General features: G+C 44.7%; 1 protein-coding gene and 1 long non-coding RNA gene across 9 annotated transcripts; one reads left to right on the forward strand and one right to left on the reverse strand.

Annotated features, from left to right (window-relative positions):
* Window positions 1–2692: 2692 nt before the first annotated feature.
* On the reverse strand, window positions 2693–25569 carry LOC125738080 (transcription factor ETV6-like). Of its 8 annotated transcripts, none has more exons than XM_049006640.1 (8): window positions 24169–25569; window positions 18308–18434; window positions 10249–10413; window positions 7779–7913; window positions 5458–5976; window positions 4152–4294; window positions 3741–3841; window positions 2693–3390 (listed from the first exon to the last, which is right to left on the reverse strand). In XM_049006640.1, the coding sequence occupies exons 1-8, from the start codon at window positions 24175–24177 to the stop codon at window positions 3288–3290; spliced, it is 1302 nt and encodes a 433-aa protein (XP_048862597.1). In that variant the 5' UTR covers window positions 24178–25569; the 3' UTR covers window positions 2693–3287. The 8 variants fall into 8 exon arrangements, with proteins under 8 accessions (XP_048862597.1, XP_048862594.1, XP_048862593.1 ...); XM_049006637.1 differs by having other exon boundaries at window positions 18308–18437; XM_049006636.1 differs by lacking the exon at window positions 24169–25569 and adding an exon at window positions 21614–21892.
* Window positions 21457–22783, forward strand: LOC125738082 (uncharacterized). The gene is made up of 2 exons (XR_007396699.1): window positions 21457–21594; window positions 21885–22783. It is a non-coding gene; the product is annotated as an uncharacterized LOC125738082 (long non-coding RNA).
* Window positions 25570–25620: the final 51 nt, after the last annotated feature.

A 25620-nucleotide genomic window follows, 5' to 3' on the forward strand; every position in this document is an offset into this window, starting at 1 on the left:
TAATGGCAAAATTGAACAACATCATGAACAATTCTGCCCTTCCACTCCAGGGGGCGCCACCCTGGAGCACATTTAGCCACTGGCTGATTTCACCAGTGTGCTAAGAAGTGCTACTGGGGATCCTTCCTGTATTTTCTTTACACCAATACCACTGCAGAGCACCAAACTGAAAAGGACCATTAAAAAAAACCCAGAATGTGTCACCTACTGTGAGGAAACGAGGTCAGCACTTCCTCTGGTGGAGATTGTAAAGCAGCTCTACTGCTCAGAGAACATTCTGGGCATGGTAGTGGGCTTTATGAGACGGGCGCACCTTGGCAATGACCTGTTCAGACAAGCCATTGCGAACAAAGGAAAGTCAAGGACAAAATAATCAACGGGGAACACAAAACACAGAGCCTGTTTTGGGAAAGGCAGGCCATCGGCTTTGGCATGCAGTGCTAGTGCCAGCAGTAGCAGGAACTGCAAATGTAAGGCAAGGTCTAGCTAAAAAAAGCACATTATATTTAGGCTGTGGGCTTAATGACTGACTGACTGACTGACAGAAATGACAGACAGACAGAGAAGACGAGACGGACCAGACAGACAGACTAGATATTCAGGTTTGGGTTAAAGACCGGATGTCTGGGGCCCCATGTGATGCGTTGTCCTGACCCACAGCTTAGGAATGAGAAAAGCAGGAAGCGTGTGAAGTGCTGAGGAGAATTCTGTGATTTTTCACCAGCCGGCTCCCCGCTTGCAGCAGTCGGATTGGGGCCAAGGAGCAGAATATAAACGACTGTCAGGTGCGATGACATGGAGCAGGGCGTTGTGCCGCAGAAAATCACGCTGGTCGTTAAGGATTTCCGGCCGCAGGGCCTGCTTTGATGGGGGGGGGGGGGCACAGAGAGAGAGAGAAACAGAGAGAGAGAGAGAGAGAGAGACAGACAGAGAGACCAAGAGAGAGACCATGTGAGAGAAACGGAGAGAAACAGAGAGAGAGAAACAGATATAGTAAGAGAGACCAAGACAGAGAATCAGAGAGACAGTAAGAGAGACCATTAGAGAGAAATAGGAAGAGAGAGAGAGAGTGCAAGAGAGACCATATGAGAGAAATGGAGAGAGAAACAGAGAGAGGTAGAAACAGATAGAGAGAACAAGAGAGAGAACTAGAGACCGAGAGAGAGACCATATGGAAGAAAAGGAGAGAGAAACAGAGAGATAGAGAGACCAAGAGAGAGAAACAGAAAGAGAGAGAGGCAGAGAGAGAGACAGAGAGAGACAGAGAGAGGAAGCGAGAGAAACCAAGAGAGAGAAAGAGACAGAGAGGCTGCTGGGAGATCCAGAGGGGGAAATGGTGGAACTGAGAACAACATGGAGGACGGTTCTTGGGTAATGCAGCTCCGAGATGAACACGGCGCTCCTCCATGTCCCCCCCCCCCCCAGGGCAGAAACAGATACTTCCTGTGACTCACCTGCCACTCCAGACCTGCTTGTCTTCATCACACTCTTCCTTTCTCTGCATCGTGTGAATCGCTTCCCCAGAAATGACAGACATCTGACGACATTTACAGAGGCAATATTGCAGTGTTCTGGAGAATATCCATTTCTTCAAACTAGCTCCAAAACCTCATTGAAAACAGATTAACCGGAATATTCTGCACAATAAAAGAGCTTGAGTCATTGCCTGGATATCAGCAGCATATGGGAGATAACTGAATGAGGAGTCATATCTTTTGGAACTCTCCACCGACAGCAAGTTAAGGCCAAATAAAGGACTGAACTTCATTCGAGTACTGAAGACCCAAGGAGAACTGGAGAGCAGGAAAGCAGTCTAGTCGAGACAGGAAATCCTCACCATCACCCACCATTTGTGGCTTTGCAGGGACCACGGGCGGAACATGCCACTTGGAGTCTGCCTGAAGCTTTTTAAGCTTTACATCGCCATAGCTAGACCTGTATTTTAAAAATGTTACATTAAAAATGGATTTCTGTACAACTCAATAGGAGTATACAAGTCCTCCCGGACTTGAGAGTGGGATCATGTTCCACTGAACCCATTGGAAGTGGAAAATGCTGCAAGTCAAACTTGAATATATATGATATGATATATATAAGTAATTACCGTCACTGAATAAGTCAATAAATAACTACTGTAGCTAACTAAATACCAGTAATTGAAATGTAAGTAAATGAATGTTTATTTGGTCAAATTTAAAAAAACAACACCGTAAAATACGTTGTTCATCAGCGTATGACATGCTTACACTCGTGATCGCTACAGGCACTGGAAACGTGGCTGAATGGATGCCGTCATCACCCAGCACTACTGAATGTGCATCGCTATCGCATCATAAAGCTGAAATATTATAAGTCGAATCATCGTATCTTATCTAAAGCCGACTTAGGTTTATTATACAGATGGGCATGTAACTGTGGCAATTCAAGTGAAATATCTCGAGGTATATACCCCTCATTAACATTCTTTCAGCTGGCCTGTCCTGCATGGATCTGTAGGGTAGCCCTATGTTAAGAAGCTACACACAGAATTTATGTAAGAAAACAAGGCAGTTCTGCAGTAGGTTCCATTGATGGGTTTTGTACTGGTTTCTTTCCAGACCGGATCTCACGTTCGCCATATCACTTCTGTTTCCGGTACCACTAATGCCCCCCCACATCCCCAAGAAGAAAAAAATGCAATGAAATACAAAAGTCAAAGGTGATTTTTTTTTTAATGTCCTCACAGACATGACGTGATTGTATCACTCCATGAAGACAAGCATTGAGTAGGAGCGGTCCACACACTCCTCACAGACATCCGTAAACGCAACAAAATTTCATCTTAATTCAAACAAATAACAATAAAGAAGGATTCCCCGCCGTCACAACCAAATTCGAACAGTTTTATTTCTGTATATATACTGGAAAATCTCTAACTCTGCCCCCAGTAATATTTGCACAGAATAGCAACACCACAATGTATAAGGAATATTCGGAAAACCCAACACCAAAAGAACAAAAAAAATGACAGTTCTGGCAGTTTCTATGGCACAAATGGAATGTTCTCACACACATAGTGGATTGTCTTTTGGATATTATGTTAGCATTTCCTTTTTTAAAAAAAAAAAAAAAACTTTAATAAACATGAATAAAATCTTAGGTCTGAGGCCAAGTAACAAGCTCCTTTGCCATACCCAAGAAATCACAAAATTCTTGTGCTTGTCGCAGTCCCTGGCTTCCCAGCGATTTCTTGCTCCATGTTCCGCCAGGCTGCCTGGTCCATTTCTAAAGCAGTCCTTGGGAATCTTTCAGCATTCCTCCTTGACGTACATTTGTTCATCCAGGTCAGATTCCAGGTGCTCCAGTCTGTCGGTCTGGCCGCTCATTATTTCATCCGGGGTTTTCATAAACCTTAAACAAGCCAAGACGCAGACTCTTAGCTACACGTCAACAACTCCGTACAAACCGTAATCGGTTATAACATGCAAATGGGTGTCGGCGGAGCAGAGATGAGTCAGTTAACTGGACTTGTGAATAAACTGGTCCGTTACCTGTTAGGGTCTGTCACGTAAACAGGAAACTACAGAATTCAGGGTATTTTTTTTTATCCACGATACGATTTTCCCAAGATCTTAAACAATTATCAAGAATAATAATGACCGAGATACAGCAGTTCGCTTTCATCATGCGCGAGCCCGAGGCTAACGTCAAAGCCCTGTTGTTTCAGGAGGCTGGGGTTGGGCGAGGGTCAGGCCTCTCACCTGAAGAGCAGTCGCTGGCCCGGCTCCTTCCTGATGATGTTCAGCTTGTAGTAATGTCTCAGCGCCCGTGACATCTTCTCATACGTCATGTTGGTTCTGTTCTGAATTTCACACAACAACAAAGCTGATTTGGCCCCAGAATGCAACCCAACAGAGTATAAAACTTTTTTTTTTTTCCAAAAATACTATTAAATTAAATCTAGAACGCATTGCCCTTTGAGTGGAATTGGACTGGAAACCTTGGAATGGAGAGTTTAAAGGGAAATTCCATCAGTCTTTTATTTCATGGCAGAGTAAGATTAAAGAGATTGGAAATGCTCACAATTAGCCCTAGAAAAACATTGCCAGTCTTAACTTGACTTACGCACAGTACTGTCAATGTCTTCTAAAAACCTCAATAGGACTAGTTACCTTGTGGTTACCCCACAACCGAGCGAGGCCATTGGGGTCCACAATCCGAAACACTTTCGTGACTTTGTCCTCCCAGCGAATGTAGTTCTCGTACCGGCTGTCGGACAGAAGCTGGTACACGTAGTCCCAAAGTAACCTGCAGTCTGGAGGCAGGAACAGTGTAAACAGTGTAAACAACCCCCCCCCTTCTCTTCATGTGTACAAAGATCCTTATGATGTCACTGCCCCAATCTGTAATGATCACAGTAATAATGACCGGTGACATTTACCACATTTTAAAGATGCATTTGCTGCTTACTTTCTTAAATTACTTGACTGTGTGACTTTGTGAAAGTCCCTTTAAATAAATGCAAAACCTAACACTTATTATGCACATGCCACTTCACATTAGACAAATTAATACTAATTACATATATATGTATGTATAATATTACAGTTTTCTGTGATTAATCGCGCCTAACATTAAACCTTAAAATCCTAAACATTTACACATTGAAGCCCTAAATTAATGTAGAATTAACACAAAGGGGAATATCCGCGTCATTCTCACAAACTCATTACTGTAAAATCAATTTTCTCTGATTTTTAAAATTAGTTTGAAGACAGAGTGAAATTATACAGCTCTTGCCTCTGGGGTAGTTAATTAGTTTTGTTATATTACCATTTATTCCTATAATAAACAAAAGTATTACATGAAATCCACTGCAAGATTTAAGGAGATGAGAAAAAGTAACAAACTATCCAAGAATTGAGGGGAAAAAAAAAAAAATATATATATATATATATAATGTGTGTGTGTGTTCATATAAATTGATTTTTATTGTGTAATAAAGTTGGAATAACCTAAACCTGTGATGTACAGATTATACATTTTCACAAAAAATACCACCTGCAAGCAAGTACAAGCTGGATTTCAATATTTTTAAGAAAGTTACTGATCGCAATAAAAAAAAAAGATTAGAAATAGATAACTGATTTGTACCGTAACTTGTCATTGGGGCTGTACCCTCAAGGGTCTGCCAATCGTACCCTAGCGGCTCTAAAAACAGAAGCCTGAAAGCCACTGAAAGTGCACTTAACCTGAAAGATCTTATGACTTTACGACATAAGCCTTAAATAAAAGTGTTACATCTAGCTACTGCAATTGTTTAAATGCAATAGAACCAACACAGGAGAAAAAAAGCACTTGTTAAAAAAAAAAAAAAAAAAAAAAAAAGAGATGTCATAAAATGTGATATTTTATTACGACAGCTGGTATTCTAGATGAGGGCACAACAGTGGCGGCCCCTGGCACCCTAAACCTCACCTGCTATCCGGCCAATGGGCACAGCCTGCTCTTTGGGGGGCGAGATGGGCAACATGATGTGGTTACGGTAGAAGACGTCCTCGCGGGCTTGGACTGCGGGCAAGCCCTTCGCCTCGCGCACGTCTTCAGGGGGGGCACGTGCAAGCTTGAAGTCTGCGCCCCCCACGCGGGCGTTGAGGTTCAGCGGGTTCATAATGGCACTGGGCACCAGCTGGATGACCCGCGGGCTCTCCTGGCCAGGGGTCTCCGGCCGAGCTGCCTCGTGGGGGGTAGTACAGCGCCCATTGCTCCGATTGGCTGGTGACACTGACAGTTGGTAGTGGTCTTCGGGGTGGTGGTTGCTGTCGGGCAGCTGGGAAGACGCCTGCAGGGGGTCCTCCTGGTGTGTCAGCTCAGCGGGGGAGCAACAGGGGATGGGAGAAGGACGGTGGAGAGGCGAGCGGGGCCGGTGGCGCAGCTCGATGGTGGGCGTGTGCTGGGGGAGGGGCTCTGTATTCCGTGCGGTTCGCCGTACCGTTTCTGTGAGTTAGGATGCAAAACGACGCGATTGCACAAACAGCCATTTTAAAAATAACAGTTACATTTAGCCATAAAACAAAGATGACATCACATGAACGAAACCCTCTCTTTCGGTTTCTTTCCATTTTTAAAATGATTACCAAATAACATTTCACACAGCACTGTACACCAAAACAACCACACATATGAACAGTTACGTTCCACAAGCCGTCACTCTGTTGAACACTAATAACAGTGCATATGTATATACTGGCAGGCTCACTGACCTCATGTATATACAGTAGTCAGCCTCTCTGCACTCTGCACCATTGTACTATGGTCCTTTGGCTCAAGTCCTTACTGTACATATTGTACTTTATTGTTGTATATCTGTATCTGTATCTATACATGTTTTTACTGTATGTCTGTTCGGTGTAAGAACGACAAAACCAGAGACAAATTCCTTGCATGTGCAAACATACTTGGCCAATAAAGTCGATTCTGATCTTCTCTTCTTTCATAAGCAAAACAGTCGAGAGATCTCAGCCTGACAATTCCGATCTCCACCAGGAGATGGCGGGATCCGGCCCAAGCGAGAAATCTGCCCTCGAGGTGGAACGATCCTACATTCCACATTACTCGGCTAGCAGACTATAGCTGCACTGTAGCTTAAAATTTCATGACTTCTATGGGCAGTCCCAGTCGTGGGTTAAGGATATGCTTTGCTGAGAGCAATTTCGTTTTACATTTTTCAAATAGCTCTGCGGGGGAGTTATGCAAGTAATGCAGTGTATGCAGAGAAAATAAACACAAACTCCTGTAACAACGGCACACCTACAAGTGTTAATTTCCTCATTTCCTGGTAAGCGGCAAAAAATCGGATCGTTTAAGATGCATAAGATTTATCAATGACCTGCAACCGATAAATAAAAGGTGCTTTGTAGAATAAAAGAAAAAGTCTTGAGGTTGTTTGACAATTGTTACTATCTATAATTCACAAGGCATTTCAAATGGTTAAATCATAAAACGTACCCACCCGCCTTCTTAATAATGCAGTTGATGTATGTATTTTCAAAAGAAATCAAAAGTTCCGACACCCCCACAAGAGACATAATCGTCCTAAACATGGTGCGTCTATCAACATTACTTTGATCGTCAGGCATATTAAATACCAGTTTAAACAGCAACCTGGAACAGAACTGGGAAGTTCTGAGCTCATCATTAAAATAAAAGAAAATCACCTTGAAAAATGGGAAAGATAAGGAAGTGGCTAGCCTCGGTGTGTTTATAAATACACACGTTTCCTTGTAGGACCGGTTTTGCGGTCAACATTCCAGTTTCCGAGTAGCCAAGAGTCCAAAGTCTACGTCTGTGCATGGAAGATGCCCATCCCAACAGGACTGTGACACAGGAAGCATTTTCAACGGAATTCCCTCAAGGCCAGACACGTTTAAATCCACTCTGTCGCTACCAAGGCGATTTAAGGCACGTCAAGATGATTTATCTGACGATGTCGCGACGACTAGTCAACCTGATGTGTGTCCTGACAGTCAGCATGGGGTGGATGAGAAATTACAGCTTATAAACAGTGTATAAAAACAGCACTGCACCTACAACTAAAGGATAACAGATCCGGCTTTTTAGGAAATCATGGAATGCTTCTCTTAATAACTTTATAAAAGTCATCATTTGGATGAGAAGCCACCATTATACCCAAAGGCTCCTGCTACTGGCCAGAAGACTTAGGTTTGTTGTCCTGTGTGAGACGGCAGTTTATCGGGCCGGGGACGTGAGCTTGGCTTCGTCTTTAAACCTCATCTCACCTTCAAGTTTATGATGCTGCAGCACCCCCTCTGCTGACGAGTGGAAGGAATTCCCCGAGAAGAAAGCAGAAGGATAGAAGACGTGGGGTTTTCTCTGCTTCAGGATATGCTGCAGCAGCTCGTAGAGAACGTCACCTGTATGGGAACGTGAACGGGGAGCACAGGTGATTCGGGGCTGCCCCGGCGACTGCCTGCCAGCAAATTCACCTCCGCCCTCGCGGCTGCCTGTCTGCCCCGCCCATCAGAGCTCTACCCTTTCTGCAATAAGGATTCAGTGAATCAAGAAAGTCACTACAGACTAAGCCAAAGATACCCAAGTTCCCGCGACCACAACATGACACTATAGAGACCTCCGGCCACTTAGCAAGGCCTCTGCTCCGGTAATGAAAACGCGAAAAACGGAAAGTCTTTCCAGATGATGTGTAAAGATCAGGCTGCACATCACCGTGCCTGGATATTAAATTCGACTATTTTATATCCATTCTGATCGGTCATCTGATATACTCCCCTCCGATACGGTTGTGTTTGTTTTCCGAGCTGGAGACGCTCTTGGCAAGATGCAGGTACACACTGGGCCTGTAAGAGGCGCTGCTGCAGCCTTCAGCTGATATAGCCTGGCCTCGTTATGAGTAACGATCTACTCTATGCTGGGTTTCTGCTGCCGCAGTTATTCACGTATTTAATTTATTCTCCCCATTAGAGTTAAAAGCCTGACTCACAGAATCTGTTCCTATATATTGGTACGACCACAAATCAATGCAAAGGTCACGGGTCAGCACATGATAAACAACTACTACATAAAAGTTCCTGTGTGTGTGTGGAGGGGGGAGCTTATGTATATATTACATTGTGGGGACATTTGTGATAAAAAAAAAACTTGTTATATGGATGCTGTGGTGACCATTTTTCCAGTTCCCACAAAGGGGAAACTGCAATCAAATCTAAAAATGGCAAAAGTCAATTTTGTTTGGTTGCTTATGGTTCAGGTTAGGGCTGGGTGGGGGTTAAGGTCATCATTGCTGGGTTTTTCCCATAAAAATGAATGGAAGGTCCCCACAAAGATACAAATACAGACATGTGTGTGTGTGTCTGTGTGTGTGTGTGTGTGTGTGTGTGTGTGTGTGTGTGTGTGTGTGTGTGTGTGTGTGTGTGAGGGGGGCGGGGTTTGCACAGATCACATTTGAGGACCAAATTGTCCCCAAAGTGTAGTAAAACCTGAAATGTCCCTACTTTTGGGGATGTCTTTTGAAGTCCCCATTTGGATAACCTTAGTTTTATAAAAATCTGTTAATGCAATCAAAAAAGTAAAAATGCCAAAGGTCTTATATTTGCGTTGGTTACATATGATTAAGGTTAGGGATGGGTGGGGGTTAAGGGTGTCGTGACTGGGATAAGGGCTTTTCCCATAGAAATGAATATACAGTCCCCATTTAGACAGATACACCAACAGTGTGTGTGTGTGTGTGTGTGAATCCTGCATTGCAACGCATTTTAAATGGCACAAACTGATTTTTCAAAGCTTTCTGGCAGTAACCAGAAATGATTTCACTCTGGGGAAATGGCCATATGCTCTGTCCTCTGTCCACTTCCCACTTTCGCACCGAGGGCCCACGGCGGCCCGTTGGAAGTGGCCGTCTGAAGGGAATTTCCTCGCGACGCGAGGCGCACGATGTGGTCACTCCGAGCCGTTTACACAATAGGACTTCCTGAATGACTGTCTACCAAGCTGTGTGACTTCCTCTACAGAGCATCAGAAAGTCATTATCCCACAAGAGTGGCGGTTTCAATCAACGGCATTGTTTCGGGGCCCAGAGGGCAGAACATCGGATTAAGCTACTTCTCAAAGCGAAGCGTTAAACTAAGGCACGGATCAAATACCAAATTATGAGAACAAACTAGAATTTTAAGCAAGAATGGAGTATTCCATCCATCCATCCTCCAACTGCTTATCCCGATCAAGCTCATGAAGAATTAGGGTTATTGTTCACAATTAACTGTATTAACAATATATAACAAATTCTATACATATAACAATTACACAGTGATCCCCAGCTATATCGCGGTTCAGCTATCGCACCCCTGCTATATCCTGGATTTTTCCCCGACACATCACAGTTCTCTGTGATACTCATATCCTTAGCCCGACATCCACATACCATAAGTGTGTTTTAATAAGTTTACATGTGTTTAAAGCGTGGGGAAGGAGTATTTTAACGCTTAAACTATTAAAAAAACGTTTATTTATATCGTCTTTCTATATCGCAGATTTTCACCTATGGTGATGGGTCTGGAAAGTAATTTGTGTGATAGGCGGGGGATCACTCTATAGATAATTTATTACAGATTATTATAGACAACCACACGCTACTAATCTTGCATGAAAATACAATCACAGCACAAGCAAGTAAACATTTTAGCCCATGGGATTGTGGCTTCGCCGGCTCCGTAATCAGCCTCGGATGGGGCTTACCGGACTGCAGCGACCGGTAGCGGAAGTCTTCCTTGGTGAGCAGGAGCAGAGCCTTGCCGTTCATCTCGAACGTGCTGCTGGCGATAGGGTGCAGCGAGAACTCCCTCTCTGCCCACTTCAGCCACTGAGAGACGTCCTCTCTGCTCCAGAACATCGGCTGCAGTCCTGGAGAGGGAACGGAGGGGCGACGGGCACATGGCATCAGCACCGGTATCGGCCAAGTCACGGAGGCGCATGCAAGCCGTAGAGTCCGGCCACAGTGCAAGTGAGAAGCTGCTACTCTTGACTTTTCACACCCACAGCAATTCTTCAGTTCCCCCCCCCCCCTTTCCCCCACAACCGATCCAAATTCTGCAGGTCAAGTTTAAATACGTAAATACGTTTTTAAAACGGAAAGACTAACGGAATTGAGCAGTGAAATAGAAGTGGGTAGGAGGACAAGAATCCCCCCCCCCCATCCTCTGGGCGAGGAAAGAAGAAAAAAATCACATCTGAGGTTTCGACACGTTCTGTTAGGAAATGGAACACGTACACAGTCACAGAGAACAAGCAATCGCCTTAGAAGGAAAGAGAAGGACGGCACAGCTGGTTTACAGGGATCATCACTGATCACGGCCAACTGGGATGGGGGGGGTTGTTCTGGAAACAAAGTTAGAGGACGGGACGTGCTAACGGCAGAGTCGTTCTCACGGCCACCTGGGAATACGCACATTCACCCTGCCACTTCCTGATGCTTTTATTTTTCTGTAAAAAGTGTCGGCAGAGAGAGGATTAAGTTAATTGTGCCGTCTAGTCTGTTCATGTCTACTACAGCCATGAGCTTCTCTTAGAACCGGGTAAATAATCTCAAGTGTAACAAAATTGTGGAGAACTCGATAAAAAAGCACAACCTCCAAGGACTGAGAAATACCAAGGAGAACATCAGGGTCACCTTGAAGACGTTCATCAGACACTTCTATCCAACATGATATGTGGTTTTGAGAAAGCAGGTACCCTGGAACAATTTGGGGTTAAGGGTCTCACTCAGGAAACCTAAGGTGAGATCACTCCACCAATGCAGGGATTTGAACCAACAACTGGCCACAGGCACCATCCCATAACCCACTGAGCCATTGTTACCAACGCAGGAAGCATTCTTCTATGTTTAAGCGCTGCACATTCTTTTACATACCATGAAACAATACGACTGCTTGTTGCGGCGTGTCTGCCGTTGGACTGGTGACCAATGTGCGTGGATTGTTAGTTTTGCTTGTGTCACTTCGCTTTGGACCGTGATTCATCTAAAGAAGTTTGATTTAACTAAAAAACACAATAATGAAAGCTGGAAACGCCAAATGAGTTAAGGGACATCCTGGAGAGTGTGAGTTATCCATAACATTCTTCACCAAGTGCAAACATCGCAAAACGTTGTGTGTAGTTCATGCAGGATATGACAACGTGTTCAGTTTAATGGTGATTTGTGGCTTAGTTGGTTAAGACCCTATACCTGTGATCAGAAGATCGCTGGGTCAAATCCCAACAGCGGCAATGTGATTTCATTGTTGGACTCCTGAGCATGGCCTTAATACTCCAGTCTCTCCAGGGACCAAAAAAAGTGTCCATTGCTTCGGATAAAAATGTCTGCTTCGTGTAAATGGGCAGTAGATATAACATCTTGCTGTTCCCCTACAGGAATTTCATTTTTGCAAACAATTTCAATGTCTTATGCACTAGGCTCAAATGACTGCACAGTGAATTTCCCCCCATTAGAAGGAGGACGACGATGCAAAGATCTTTCGCATCCTTCCATTCCGTCTTCTGTCGCATACTGAAGTGAGCGGGTCAAGTTTTCATGCCAAGTGAATTGCAAGGCAGACATTCTGCTCATACAGCACTTGGCAGGATCGAGCGGAGCTGTCCATAAAATGAACTCTTGTCACCGGGTCGTGACAACGCCTGCCCCCCCTGTGCAGCTGAAAGTCAGATCAGAGCCCTCTGCAGGGGCCTGGCCTCGACCATCTGCGAGGTCCACAGCTGCTGAGCGGGGAGGAAGGGAGTGCAGAGGCTTCCGACCAAAGCCACCCCGTCTGGCAGGAAGCACCACCCCCTCATCCACCCTCAGCGTCCCCCTGACAGCACAGGAAATGCCGGGCTGTGGTCCTTTTTTTCCCCTTCAACAGCCACTATCACTAAGACCGAAAGAAGCCTCGAGACAGAAGACATTCCAAGCAAGCAGACTCAGAAGCACCTACATGCAAGCTTGTGAAATAAACAGATGAAAGTAGAAGGGTAACAGGAAAGCTTTATCTCCCGTGGACGTATAACGGCTCGTTAGATTTACAGAACGCGTGCAGGGAAACATCGGAGGAGGCCCTTGGTGTAACCGAGGCAACCTGTTGGAACTTTCAATGAATGGCGAAGATGGATGAGATCACAAGTATCTTATTTCACCCACCCCTCCCCCTCCTCCCCAGCATCACGTTTTAGGAAGCCATCCATTGCAAATTTTCTCCGCGTTCAAACACGGGACCTCCTTATGAGCGACCAATGAGATATTTTGAGAGATTCTTCACGGTATTTATTTATTTTTATTTTTAATTAACAGACTCGCTTTCACTGGAGGGACTCGGCACAGTCACATGGGGCTTGACAAGGGCCTGGTTAAGCAGGCATTTCCCACAATCCTTCAGCCCCTCAGTGCCTGCTGACATGTCTCACTTCCTCATTCATTAATCCGTTCGGAAGCCCCTGCGAACCAACGACAGAGACAAACAGCCCGTCGTTTTATACGTACATGCGTGTTCCTTATAGGTCCAAAAATTGCAGGCCAGCTGCATTTGGCTGCCTCCACCTGACACAAGAAAGGGCGCTGAGATTTCCACAGAAGGTGACGCACCCTCCCCCGGTTCTGACGCACCAAACTGCCGCCTCTGTGCATTTCTACGTGTCTCTACGAGTCTCTGCAAGCCTCCTCGAGCCTATGACTTCTCACATGACCCCACACCTGAACATCTGGGGCCAAACACTGAAGGTCAAAGGGCAGGCCACACACTGAAGGTCAAAGGGCAGGCCAAACACTGAAGGTCAAAGGGCAGGCCAAACACTGAAGGTCAAAGGGCAGGCCAAACACTGAAGGTCCCCAAACAAGATTCAGTCCCCTCTCCACGAAATATGGCACCCCCTACAGGTCTGGCTGAAGTTAAACAGAACAGGGTGGTATTACCCATCTGTGACGATCAAATAAGGGCCTTGCTGTTCACCCAGGAAATGTCAAATGTGGGTGTTGCTCTTCTTAAGCACTCGGGCTGTGTAACACCCACAGAGGCAAAGAGAGAAACCCACAGCCCTACCGCCACCCAACTGTTTTAGAGTTAGAACTTCTGCTCTTAGAGATACGGAGCTCCAATAGATCAAATCATATTTATCACACACACCCCTGCACTAGATTCAACAGATGCTCATGCAGAACATTAAGCTAATCTATCCATTCAGCACAACTGGCCCGCACACTGATCACACATAAAAAGCGTCTACCAGTCACGCCTCTACAACAGAGATACCCATTTCGCTGTCTTCTGTAATGCAGAGGCCAACGGCTTGCCGTATGTCTGTTGAACCCCCCCCCCCCCCCACCCGCGCACCCGTGGTACAACACAGGCCCGGTTCATGGTGCCTGTTCCTGCAGGCTGCTTTGCTTCTAGCAAGGGCAAATGGTTTCCCTTTCAGAAAACATTTATTCAAGAAGGACTGTCTACCCACTCAGGAAATTCCTGAAGAAAAGAGCAGCTTCTAGAGGCAGGAAATTTCCCTTCTGACACAAACACACACACACACACACACACACAACTGTTGGTGTGCCTATCTAGATGGGGACTATATATTCATTTCTATGGGGAAAAACCCTTATCCCAGTCACAACACCCTTAACCCCCACCCATCCCTAACCTTAATCATACGTAACCAACACAAACACAACTCTTTTGGCATTTTTACTTTTTCGATTGCATTCACAGATTTTTATAAAACTGAGGTTATTCAAATGGGGACCAACTGAGTCCTCTGTGACTCTGACTCTTTATACTCAACTGTCATTTTTACACAATTACCTAATGCATTTCTCCCATCCGACTTTATTTTAGCCATTTATAGATTTTTAGCTGTATATTTAGCTGAACCACGTGATCTGACCCTGTACTGAATCAGTAGCACGGAAGCGATTCTTAATTCAATTGTTGATAGGGTAGTTTATATTTGGGAAACTCAAAATACAGCTCCTATTAATCTCTCCACTGGCAAAAAACAAAGCCAATGGGGTAGCCAGATCACAATGTGAGAGGGAGCATGTCACTCGCCAGTAGCTTTGAGTAGCAGCGGCAGTCTTAGGTTCATTCCTCTCAGGGAAGGGAGGTAAATTAGCCGGGATTTACCCCTCTGTCTCACCGAGTCGTGCCGGAGGGGGAGAAGCATCCGTGCCTCACCTTTCCTGGGAAAGCTGAGGTCACGGTGAGCAACTCAAGGGCTGAGATGAAGAAAATAAATAAATAAGACAAGGATAAGACCTAAAAGAAGTTCTCAATGCAGTGTAAATCCCAAAGACATGCAGCAAAAGTCCGGTACGTGAGAAAAGGTACTCTGTGAACGCTTAGGAAATACTGAGGAACTGAACCAACTGCCTCCTGGGGAAAGATTGTTCCCCACATGATTTGGGAAACCCCCAGAGGAAGCACTGAATTTAATACATTTAAAACATCAGGCTCAAATCGGGAGGGAAGCCTCAGTTGTATTCTTGAACCAGCCATCTAAATCTAACAACTTGAGTAATTCTCAGCTGTGTAACTAGTGTAGACTATGTAAGCCATCACAAGGTGTCAGCTCACGGAATTAACAGAGAATATGCTGTTCCATCAAGTGCCAGGGAGGCTATTTTTAAGTCCCGATGCTACTTCTTCCGGAGCTCGTCGTATAACCGCATATTTCCCTAACAAGCAAAACTCGAGACAGCACATCTTCCGAGAAGTCACTGCGCTGTCAGTATGGATTCGGACCCAAAAACATCCCAGAGTTAAGGATGAGTAAAAGGACACCGCAAGAAATGCACTTTACTAAACAGAATCACGCGTCATTTTCCCACCTACTCATTCGAAATGCCAAAGGCAAAAAAAACACAGTGTTAACAGGTACTGAGAGGCCGTTAATTTAATCGCTGATAGGGTAGTTCACATTTGGGAAACTCAAAATACAGCTTCTTTTAATCTCCGTTTGTTGCTCTCCACCGACACCAGCCCGGTTGCCCAGTCTTCCTCCTTTGTTCTCAAAATAGCAAACCTGTTCTCGGTAGCAGACATGCAGTTTCACTGCGTTTCCTCCTCACGCGGAACAACAGATGGGAAATCCACAGCAAAGAGCCCAATGTTCATGGTTTGGCACTCCCGGGTCAGGTAAGGATGACGCCCAATGCCTTCAGATCGTCGAGCCGCCCAGCCGACGGCCGGATTAATTATTATTGTGTCTTGTGAAGTGCAGTTTGAGGCACGTTTGGCTTAAGGCAACGCTGCATTCATGACAGTTCCACAACGTTAAAAACAGAGGATATAGCAGGCCTGTTTAGGGGACGCTCGGCCCGAATCGTACGCCGCGCACTGAGCACGTCGTTTATGGGACGCAGGACGCCCGACGGCTCCTGGGGCCGGAGGCGACTCCGAAACCACACGACGAGGCGCCTCCTCACAGGAGCTGTACTTCCCCCTCAGGAAATGAAGAAAACGGAACATGGACTTTTGCCCGGATTTTTTCTTTCACCCTGACGAAGCAGTTTGACACCCGACCTAATTACGGCACATTTCCTGCCCCTCTATTCATCCTCGCGTTCGTGTGTAAGGCTACGTACAAACGGCACTTAAACAATATCACATAGACGGTAGAGATAAATGAAACTGATAACCAAACATTTTATAACTTGTATCAGTCGTTTCCACACTGGAAGAACAAGCGACAAACATTTTATACTGATACAGTATTAGTGAAGGGACAAACACACTTTCTACTGACATTTACCGACTTATGTGGTCACCACTAACAGTCCAGGTCGTTTGCTTTCTTTCGGTTTCCTATACCTTGTGTCAAAATCCAAATGCCACACTTGCTAAAAAGCCTGCCGATCTGAGATCCGCGTTCGACACACTGCCGCGCCCCAGTCGCGCTCATCAGCGCTAATGCATGAACTGCCAACCTCCCAGTTCCTCCTCAAATCTCCTGATGATAATTTAAGGCTTTTCGCTGCCAAGTGGCAGGAAGTGTTCAAGGGGAAAAGGAAGAGAGGGCCAAAAAATCAGTTCAGCAAGCCGTTCGAAAGAGCGATGTGGACGGCGCGGGCTTGCCCGCGGGCCAGGGCTCCGTATGATCGCTCAAAGGGTGAAGGTGACCTCCATGACAGGTATGAAGACCCCCAAAAGGGTCAAAGAAAGTCATCTGGGGAATAGGCACCTGAGCACTTGGTTCCCAGTGTTAGACTGATGTGTCCTTTAGGCCAATTGGAACTGCGGCTCATTTTTCTAGAACAGGACGGCATGAACTGGCATGCCCCTCTCCCCCCCATCAGCTTGTTCCAGGAAGTTCTTAATGAGGCAGACTAACCTAAGGACTGGTTAATGACTGAATGAATAACAAGCCCTCCCCCCAAGCTGGGACTGGAGTGAGATGGGGGGGGGGGGGAGACAACAGACAGGCTGATCAAGCAGTGGGCTGTTCAGTCAGAACACCATGGGTAGCAAGTCATTTCTTAACACTTGACTCTCAGATTAAATGATCCAGATTGAGAGCACCCACTCCCTTCAACCGCAAGCAGAAAACCCTCATCTGCAGGGACGGCTACTCCGTCATCTGGCACGGTGATCCTGGCGTGTGGGTGAGCTCCTGTCCTCCGCGCATCACCGCAGAGCGTGCAGATGGGACGTTTTCGGTAAATGACGGCGGGAGAGGTTTCTGGTGGGGAGCGGAAGGGCTCATGGAACCTGGGGATTTAAAGCATGCAATGACAACACTTGAGGCGGCGGTGATCGGGGCCCTATGATGCTCGCAACCGAAAAGGGGGGATGTCACTGTTACATGAATCAGACATACCTTTGGCCAAAAAGAGAAATATCAAAAAATTTCTGCAACGCTCTTTATAGGAGAACCTGTTCTTTCCAGTATTGATAAGCTCAGGATGGCAGGAGGGATATCTTCACTAATGCTGGTTTCCAGGGATCCCGTTAGAGATTTTGGGCCCCATGAAAGCAATGTGGCATAGCGCCCATGCTACTGGACTGCAAAGTGAATGGGGAATCCGAAGGTCATTCAGAAGAAGGGTTGGAGGCAGTGGTTTGGCTACAGGTGGGCAGAGAGTGAGTGATGCCTAGCCAAGCAGTCTGCCTGCCCGCCCCACGCATCGGCACTAGTCATCAACTTTTACAGTAGACAACAGCCCCCAGACCACCCAAGACCTATGACAAATGAAACAATGGTGCCCACTCAACACACCCAAATGCCAACCCTAGGCTTCTTGGAAACGCCATTCATAGGGACACGATGCACTCTGACATATACCAAGACAGGCGCAAAACACCTAAGAACACCCAGACGGAAAGCATTCCTGAGTGTGTCTGAGTATGTGTCTGCACGCAAAAACAAAAACACGAATGACGGCGAGTGCATGTCGGTCTCCGTACGCATAATTTAGTCAGGCACATGTTTGACAGCCCCAAAAGCAAAGAGGACCTTCACTCACGCTGAGGGCCCCCCTACCGCTGTGCCCTGAAGCTTTGTGCGTAGGTATGCATTTCAGAGCGTCTCCGAGAGCCCAGCTCCACACCATCAACACACAGGTAAGAGGCAGATACACATGGAGGGCACACGTAGGTACACATCTGCACACGGGCACCACTCAAACTTACACCAAAGGTTACAGAGGTGTTTGCGTTCCAGCGCGTCCTGCATCCATGTTACAAGCGCGATTCCGCGTACTCGTGCAGGTGTACGGCTGCATCCACGATGGCTGTGCGTGTGCGTGTGTGTGTGTGTGTGTGTGTTTGCGCGCACTCACGCAGGTGTGTAGGCAGGCGCGCTGGCTCTTCCTCCATCCTGCTGGCCCGTCGAGATGCTGGAACATGAAGAGGAGAGGAAGTGGAGTTTGGCAGGGGGCTCTCTGAAGGGCTGAATAGGACCCTTTCCTGCTATGAATAGAAACAGAACACAAAGCACATCTTTAAACCCACGGACTGATCACACCCAACAAATGGCATCACGAAAGAAAAAAAACACAGCAACCATATTACTGTCAAGGCAAAAAATATATTTATTTACTTATTTTTAAAGACATACATATCTTCCCTTCAGCTACTCTGGTTTCCACCCACAACCCAAAGTCATGCTGTTCAGCTCGACTGGTGAGTCTGAATGACTAAATTGCCTGTTGTGTGTGCATGTGTGTGTTTGTATGTGTGTGTACCATACGAGATGTGAAAAGTTAAGCAGTTCCAGGTAAATGAATTACTCTACACAAACAGAACAATAAAACATACAAATTATTTTAGTTGAGTAGATTAAACCTGTATTTAAAGATTCAATATTTACAACCTTGTACATCAAGACTCCAACAGGTCCTAGTCAAACGGGAAACTGTCCAGTTGAGTGGACTTTCCCCCCCAGTCAAAAGTATCCAGGGAGAATGTTGATTTTTCTGTTACTCATATAAAAAGTGGAAGTTGTGCCTCTTTTGAACAGTGCAGCCACTGTAAGAATATAATGGACTCACAAGCGTAAAGAGAGAATAAATATATCCTCCTGTCTGAATCAGTTGGGAGCGCAAACGTAACGTGGATTAATGGACCCATCTGGAAGATTTTTTGAAACCCAATACAGTCAGCAATAGGCCCTTTTCACCCAGTTATCGAACTGGTAAAGGCCTTGAAGATCTCCCCATAACCTCAAACTATTTGTTTTGCTGTAAGAACGTCACTGCAGCGTAGCATTATCATATTTGAGGAGTTCAGAAGACTAGCACATTCATTCGGGATTTTTCTATCCATATGAGAAAAGGTTGCTGATGACGAAACTTGCACTTTCTGAACCGGCACTGGGTAGACGGACGAGGCGAAGCGTGCAGTGCGGTTAGTGTGGTGAAGTCACCCTCAGCCGAAGAGCAATATGAACAAAGAAATAAGTTCTTCATTTGCATACTATGATCGTTTAAAGGATGCAGGGTCACTGTGAGTTCACAGGCAGAGGGGGCGGTGGTCTCCTCTCCACTCTGAACCAAACCCCTCTAAAATGTATCAGTCTTGCGTCCTCCATGTGCATCTGCACAACACCCCCCACAGGGGACCGAGACGCTCAAAGGGGACAGAGACGCTCGTAGGGGACAGAGGAAGAAGGCAGTGCACCAAAAGATAAGCGACCTTTTCATTAATGGCCAAGAGACATCTGGTCCAATAGGGAGGGTTTATCGGAAAAAAAAAAAAAAACACAATCGCAAAAAAATGTTCTTAGCAAGCTCAAAATCATAACAACGAGGGGAGAAGCCAGTGATACGGGGGAGGAATTTTCGGCAGAAAGAAGCACTTTGCGAATCTTAAATGGGGTCTACCCACCTCAAACGGAAGCATTATTCAGAGCTGTGTAGAGAAGCAGTTACCTTTCCTAATTCTCTAAGCACGTGTTTGAACGTTATGTGCTCACTATCACATTAATGCTGATCACTGTGCAGCTACCTTTCTTGTTATTAAGAGGTAGACAGACTGGATAGACTTTATTAGTCTGAGTGTCCGACGCGCGATAGCTATTTGGATTTCGTGGTGTATGCTGTGCTGACCATACTAGCACCCAAGGCCTAAACAGCTCCCAAACAGCTGGATGTTAGCAAAACGGTCAGACCAGCACAGCCTCCCCATCACAAACCAAAAACCTCCAACCGCAAGACTGTATGAGAAAACCAGCATCAAGAATTTCAACCACACATGGAAGACGCCCGTGTCCACCTGAAGGTAACTACACAGGAAAACAGGAGACATTCACAGGGCAATAGAAGAAAAATGGCAGCATATTGGCTGAGCTTTTTAAGTGTCCCAATTGTTCTTCTTCTTGCAAATTATTTTTTTACAATGTCTTGTTTTTATATGAGGAAAAGACAGGGTTATCAAATGCCCTGGGCAAAGATTTCTTGGGCTGACCCAAAAAACTATTGAAATACTTAAAAGCAAAGGTTGAAATGAATATAGTACAAAAAAAATTAAAACCGGAATTGTCTAAATTCATTGATAGACTATAATAATTACTAAGACAGTTCTTCTAGTCACGTTTGGCTTTTGATTGAGTCTGCGCGTTTCATGTCTTTTCCTTTTTTTGTCCTTTATCAGCCAGCAGCAAAACGGACACGTGCGACTGTGTATTTAACTCATCTCAAAATAATAAAAATAAGGTTCAACTTACTGTTATTACACGTGGGCTTATCTTGGCAGTTATCAGACATGCGCTGAAACTGCCCAGTTTACCTTTCATAGTTTAAACGTGAAGTGCAATGCACGTGTTTCAATGCACAAAATTTTGCTCAGACTACATATCAGTTTTTCATAATAATTGCATCCTCTTGCTATATAAATATTGGTAACTAGACCATAAAATTCAATTTCATTAAAGATTCAATTTAAATGCTTTTATTCAGATAGAATATAAAATGAGCATGCTTCCAATCTGTGTAACACTAAAAGATATCACGCAATAAATGTACTATTGCTTCAAAATAAACAAACATAAAACGTAACTCCACCTACGGGGCCAGCTGAAGTTTTCCCCGAGTCTGAAGTTCAAAACTTAAAATCCAGAAGTTGAAGAATAACACGGTCGTTGATTTACCTACCAAGTTAGTCCTGTAACCAGTCTCTGAACGTCAGTAATAATAACCATATGCATCAAAATATCAATTTATGTAAAAACCATTGTGTACATTTCCAAAATATTAAATACGACTATGTTATATGTAAGTACATCTCAACTCAACAGTATGTGCCTCATAGGAGCGCAGTAACTTTGTTGCTGCAATTACGTTTCACTCTTTACATGTTACAATATCCAGATTATACTTTCAGTGATACGTAAATGCAAAGGTGAGGGGTTACCGCTTGGTTTACCCATCGACACACGTGTGCCAGGGTGGGTAAGGGGGTCATGGGCCCCCGGTGGGATCCGAACACAGCACGGCACTTACCGAGCGCTGTGCACAACAAGCTCCCTCCGCAACAGATGATAAGACCCGCAAAAGCGCTGCCTTTCCTAGCGACACGATGCCATAACGCACATCCAGCCCGGAGTCCTCGGCTCACAACTTAATCGGCCGTAAGTAATCCGTAAATACCTTTATTGTTAACAGCAACGGGGATTCGGACATGTTTTACTCAATTCAGGAAGTTCTCCTTTCCCCCTTTCCTTTCCCTTTTTTCCTTGAAATACCCCAGAAAAAAAAAACTGTTCACACGCCACTTAAACACTTCGCTCGGGTTTTCATCGGAGTCCGATGCACATGTATCGTTCACACTTGCAGTTTCGTACGCGCCTTCCTGCCCTCGGTGTCCGACGTCTTTGTTTTCCTCCTATGTTGTGATGTACATTTATTATTTTTTTTGCAGTGTTGTAGGTTAGTTTCTTCCTGGAAGCCTGAAACTGAGAGGCGGACAATGCATTGCTCATTGATTTGGGTATTGAAGTGCCGAAATGACGCGGATTCCCAGCACCGGAGCGCTGCCCTCTTAAAGGGGAACTCAACCCAGGAAATTGCCGATCATGTTTCAGGCGTATATTGAGGAAATGAGGAACTGGACGAGGAACCCGGATAAAATGTGTACAAGGAAGATGACCGTCACATCAAATAGAATCTGCATTTTATTCCGCTAGAATATGCAGTCAATTTTGCATTCATATACGCAATCAAAAATCTAAATTAATGTAATATCTAGGTGGGATTGTTGACCAGTGGTTCAGTAATGCATTTCTTTACAGCAAATGTTTTCCGCAGTGCATAACTGACGTAACTAAACTTAAAGTGAACTAATAGTGTTCTCGTTTTTTAATTGGTTTGATATGTTATTTTTGGGTCTTCCTTTGCGTATTGTACTAGCAATGTATATATATGAGGAGGCAAAGGTGTGACATAATTTTTTAAAGCTCTCATGACGCAACTTTGCCTTTAACTCGGGCAATGTCTGGTAATCATGTTCCTTTTCAGGCATAAATATAAACATATGTTAGAAAACCGGATGCACATATATAAGTACATACATATATAATATATGTGTCGATTGCAATTTTAGATTAAGTTTAGATTTTTAGATAAACAAAAATATATGGGAAAAGGAATTTAGAAACGGAACAGGCTGAATGTTTTTCAGCAGTTATACCTTGAGGCGACGTCTCAAATTACTATTTCAGATAATTGCTTTGATCATGATGTTACAGTGCAGGATGATGCACATGCAATAACAGGTACTATTAGAATTCAAATTATATATTTAGCTTTTATGTCCATTAATCCGTTTTTCAGTCACTTTTCCAGTTTACAGGTTTAGTCTGGAGCCTATCCCAGGAAGCACGGGGGCAGAGGGGGGGTCAATCCCGGGAATCACGGAGCAGAGGGGGAGCCAATCCCGGGAAGCACAGGGCAGAGGGGGGGTAAATTCTTGGAAGCATGGGGCAGAAGGGGAGCTAGTCCCGGGAAGCATGGGGCAGAGGGGAGGCCAATTCCGGGAAGCACGGGCAGGGGGGGAGCCAATCCCAGTAAGCACAGGGCAGAGGAGGGGGGGGGTCAATCCCTGGGAGCATGGGGCAGAGGTGGGGTCAATCCCAGGAAGCACAGGGCACAAGGCATCAGAATTCCTGGGATTCATCGGAAGGGACACACAAGCACACAAACACATTCACAACCACGTGTGCAATTTGGGCAATTTGGAAGCACCAGTTAAACTGCATTTGTTACTCTTGGACTGCGTGCGGAAACCTGCACAACAATGGGAGAGTGAATGATCATATGCACTTAGAGCAGGGCCAGGATTCACACCCCAGCCCTCCACCCATCTCATGCTATGTTCCCTTAACACTGCACATGAACTCATTTATACAGATGATGATGATGATGATGATGATGATGATCCCATGGTCAGCAGAGTGATGTTACCGTCGGTCCAATGGCTGGCTGACCCTGATTTCTAAACTGTACCACACTTTGGATAAAAGCATCCTAGATACCTTGATAAATGTAAATCTAAGTAAGTATGTGCTTGCTGGTTTCTCGAGGAAGGCTTTAAACGTGGATTCAATTCAGCAACAGTATTCTGTTCATCATATAACCAATTAATTAATTAGGCGCCGCCCTAATTCAACACACCTCATACAGATAAGTACTGCAGCCAGCTATGTTGAAGCTAAAGTGGCTCTAAAACTAAGATGCTACTGAAGGGCCTGATTATCTGTATCAGGTGTGTTAAATTAGGGCTGTTGGTGACCACTGCTTAAACTGTTCTCTAATTTATATTGACAAAACATAAAAAATATATATATAATTTGAAAATTTAACGGTTCTTTCTTCAGTATGACACCGAGCATCGACATTTACTTTCTTTTTTAGGAATTTCCCAAATGAAATTACGTGAGATCGTGCTAAGCATATTAAAAATGTGCTACACTGCTGTCCCTAGTGGCATAGATCGATGCCTGCAAAATGATTATTGGTTCACTGTAGTAATGGGAAGGCCGGTTGTCGGTACTGACCAGTTGGTTGACTCGTAATTCTCTAGCTTTTAATACATACATTTAGCAAAACTTGGATGAGTGTAATGTAGCCATTTTATCTCAACAGTTCAACTTGCTGCTTTGTCAGAGGTAGTAAGTATTAAATGATGAGTCATAATACTCCATTACCTGTAACATATATGCTTATCCAGTAGGGGGCCATGGTGAGCCAGAATGGAAAAGGCATGAGGGGATACACCACGGATGGGACGCCAGTCCATCACATGACATGCAAAATACAAAATCACATAGTTACTGTATTTTAAAGACACTGAATCACATTACTGCATGTTTTTGGACAGTAAAAAATCATAAATCAAACTGCAGGGATCAACACCCAAACCTGGCTTGTGAGCTACAGTATTACCCACTTAGTCACTACGTCGATTTCAAATTACCACCATATTTTAAATATTCGCCTAATTAATATAATTTTCCCAGTCGATAGTATTGCCTGTGTCACCCGATCCATTAACCTTGAAAAGTGAGGGATCGGTATTGCAGTTTATGTTTTTTTTTTACGAGGTTGTATTTATTTGGGAACCTTTATTTGACGATGCTATAAAACCATACATGATTTAGTACGATCAGTACAGATACACCAGCAGGTTAATTGTAACTCATGCCTAATAAATTAAACCCCATACGTTTCCTGTGTCATTGCTGACATCTACTGGTTGTAACGGTTACTGCATGTGTTACTGATTTAATATTACCGTTCAATATATATCATGGAAAATGTAAGGAAAATTTTCGTAAGTGCATATAAATGGATTTTCGGAGTTCATCGAAAAAAATACTGAACCGTTTCAGCCACAGAAGTCAAACAGCCTTCTCTAAACAGGCCAACACCCGAAATAACCCATTACATCTCTCTGTGATTTTAAACAGTATAATATAGAGTACAGTAATCAAATTCAACCTATTATATATAGGATCATTTTGCATCTTTGTTTTACTGATTTTTTTGTAATTATAACTTCAGTTGGATCAAAGACTACATCCATCCATTTTCCAAACCGCTTATCCTACTGGGTCGCGGGGGGTCCGGAGCCTATCCCGGAAGCAATTGGCACGAGGCAGGGAATAACCCAGGATGGGGGGGGCAGCCCATCGCAGGGCACACTCACACACCATTCATTCTCACATGCACACCTACGGGCAATTTAGCAACTCCAATTAGCCTCGGCATGTTTTTGGACTGTGGGGGGAAACCGGAGTACCCGGAGGAAACCCCACGACGGCATGGGGAGAACATGCAAACTCCGCACACAAACTCTCGAGACTCGAACCTGGGACCCACTGCACCACCATGCCGCCCCCATCAAAGACTACATAATACTCTTATCTTTTCTATCTGCCTCAGGAGAGGTTGAAACAATTATAAATAAATTAATTAAATATATCAGAAATCTTTGTAAAATCTATTTCTATGAAATGCATGCAGGCACGGATCACTTTTGCCATTGCTGAAATGCAGCTGCAGTTAAAGTTGTCAGCAAAATCAAAAGGTTAAAGGACAAATTATAGATAGGCAGGCAGAGTGGAGACATATTGACGCAATAGTCAGCGAGCGATCCG

Source organism: Brienomyrus brachyistius, chromosome 3, assembly GCF_023856365.1.
Source record: "Brienomyrus brachyistius isolate T26 chromosome 3, BBRACH_0.4, whole genome shotgun sequence".
NCBI lineage: Eukaryota > Metazoa > Chordata > Actinopteri > Osteoglossiformes > Mormyridae > Brienomyrus > Brienomyrus brachyistius.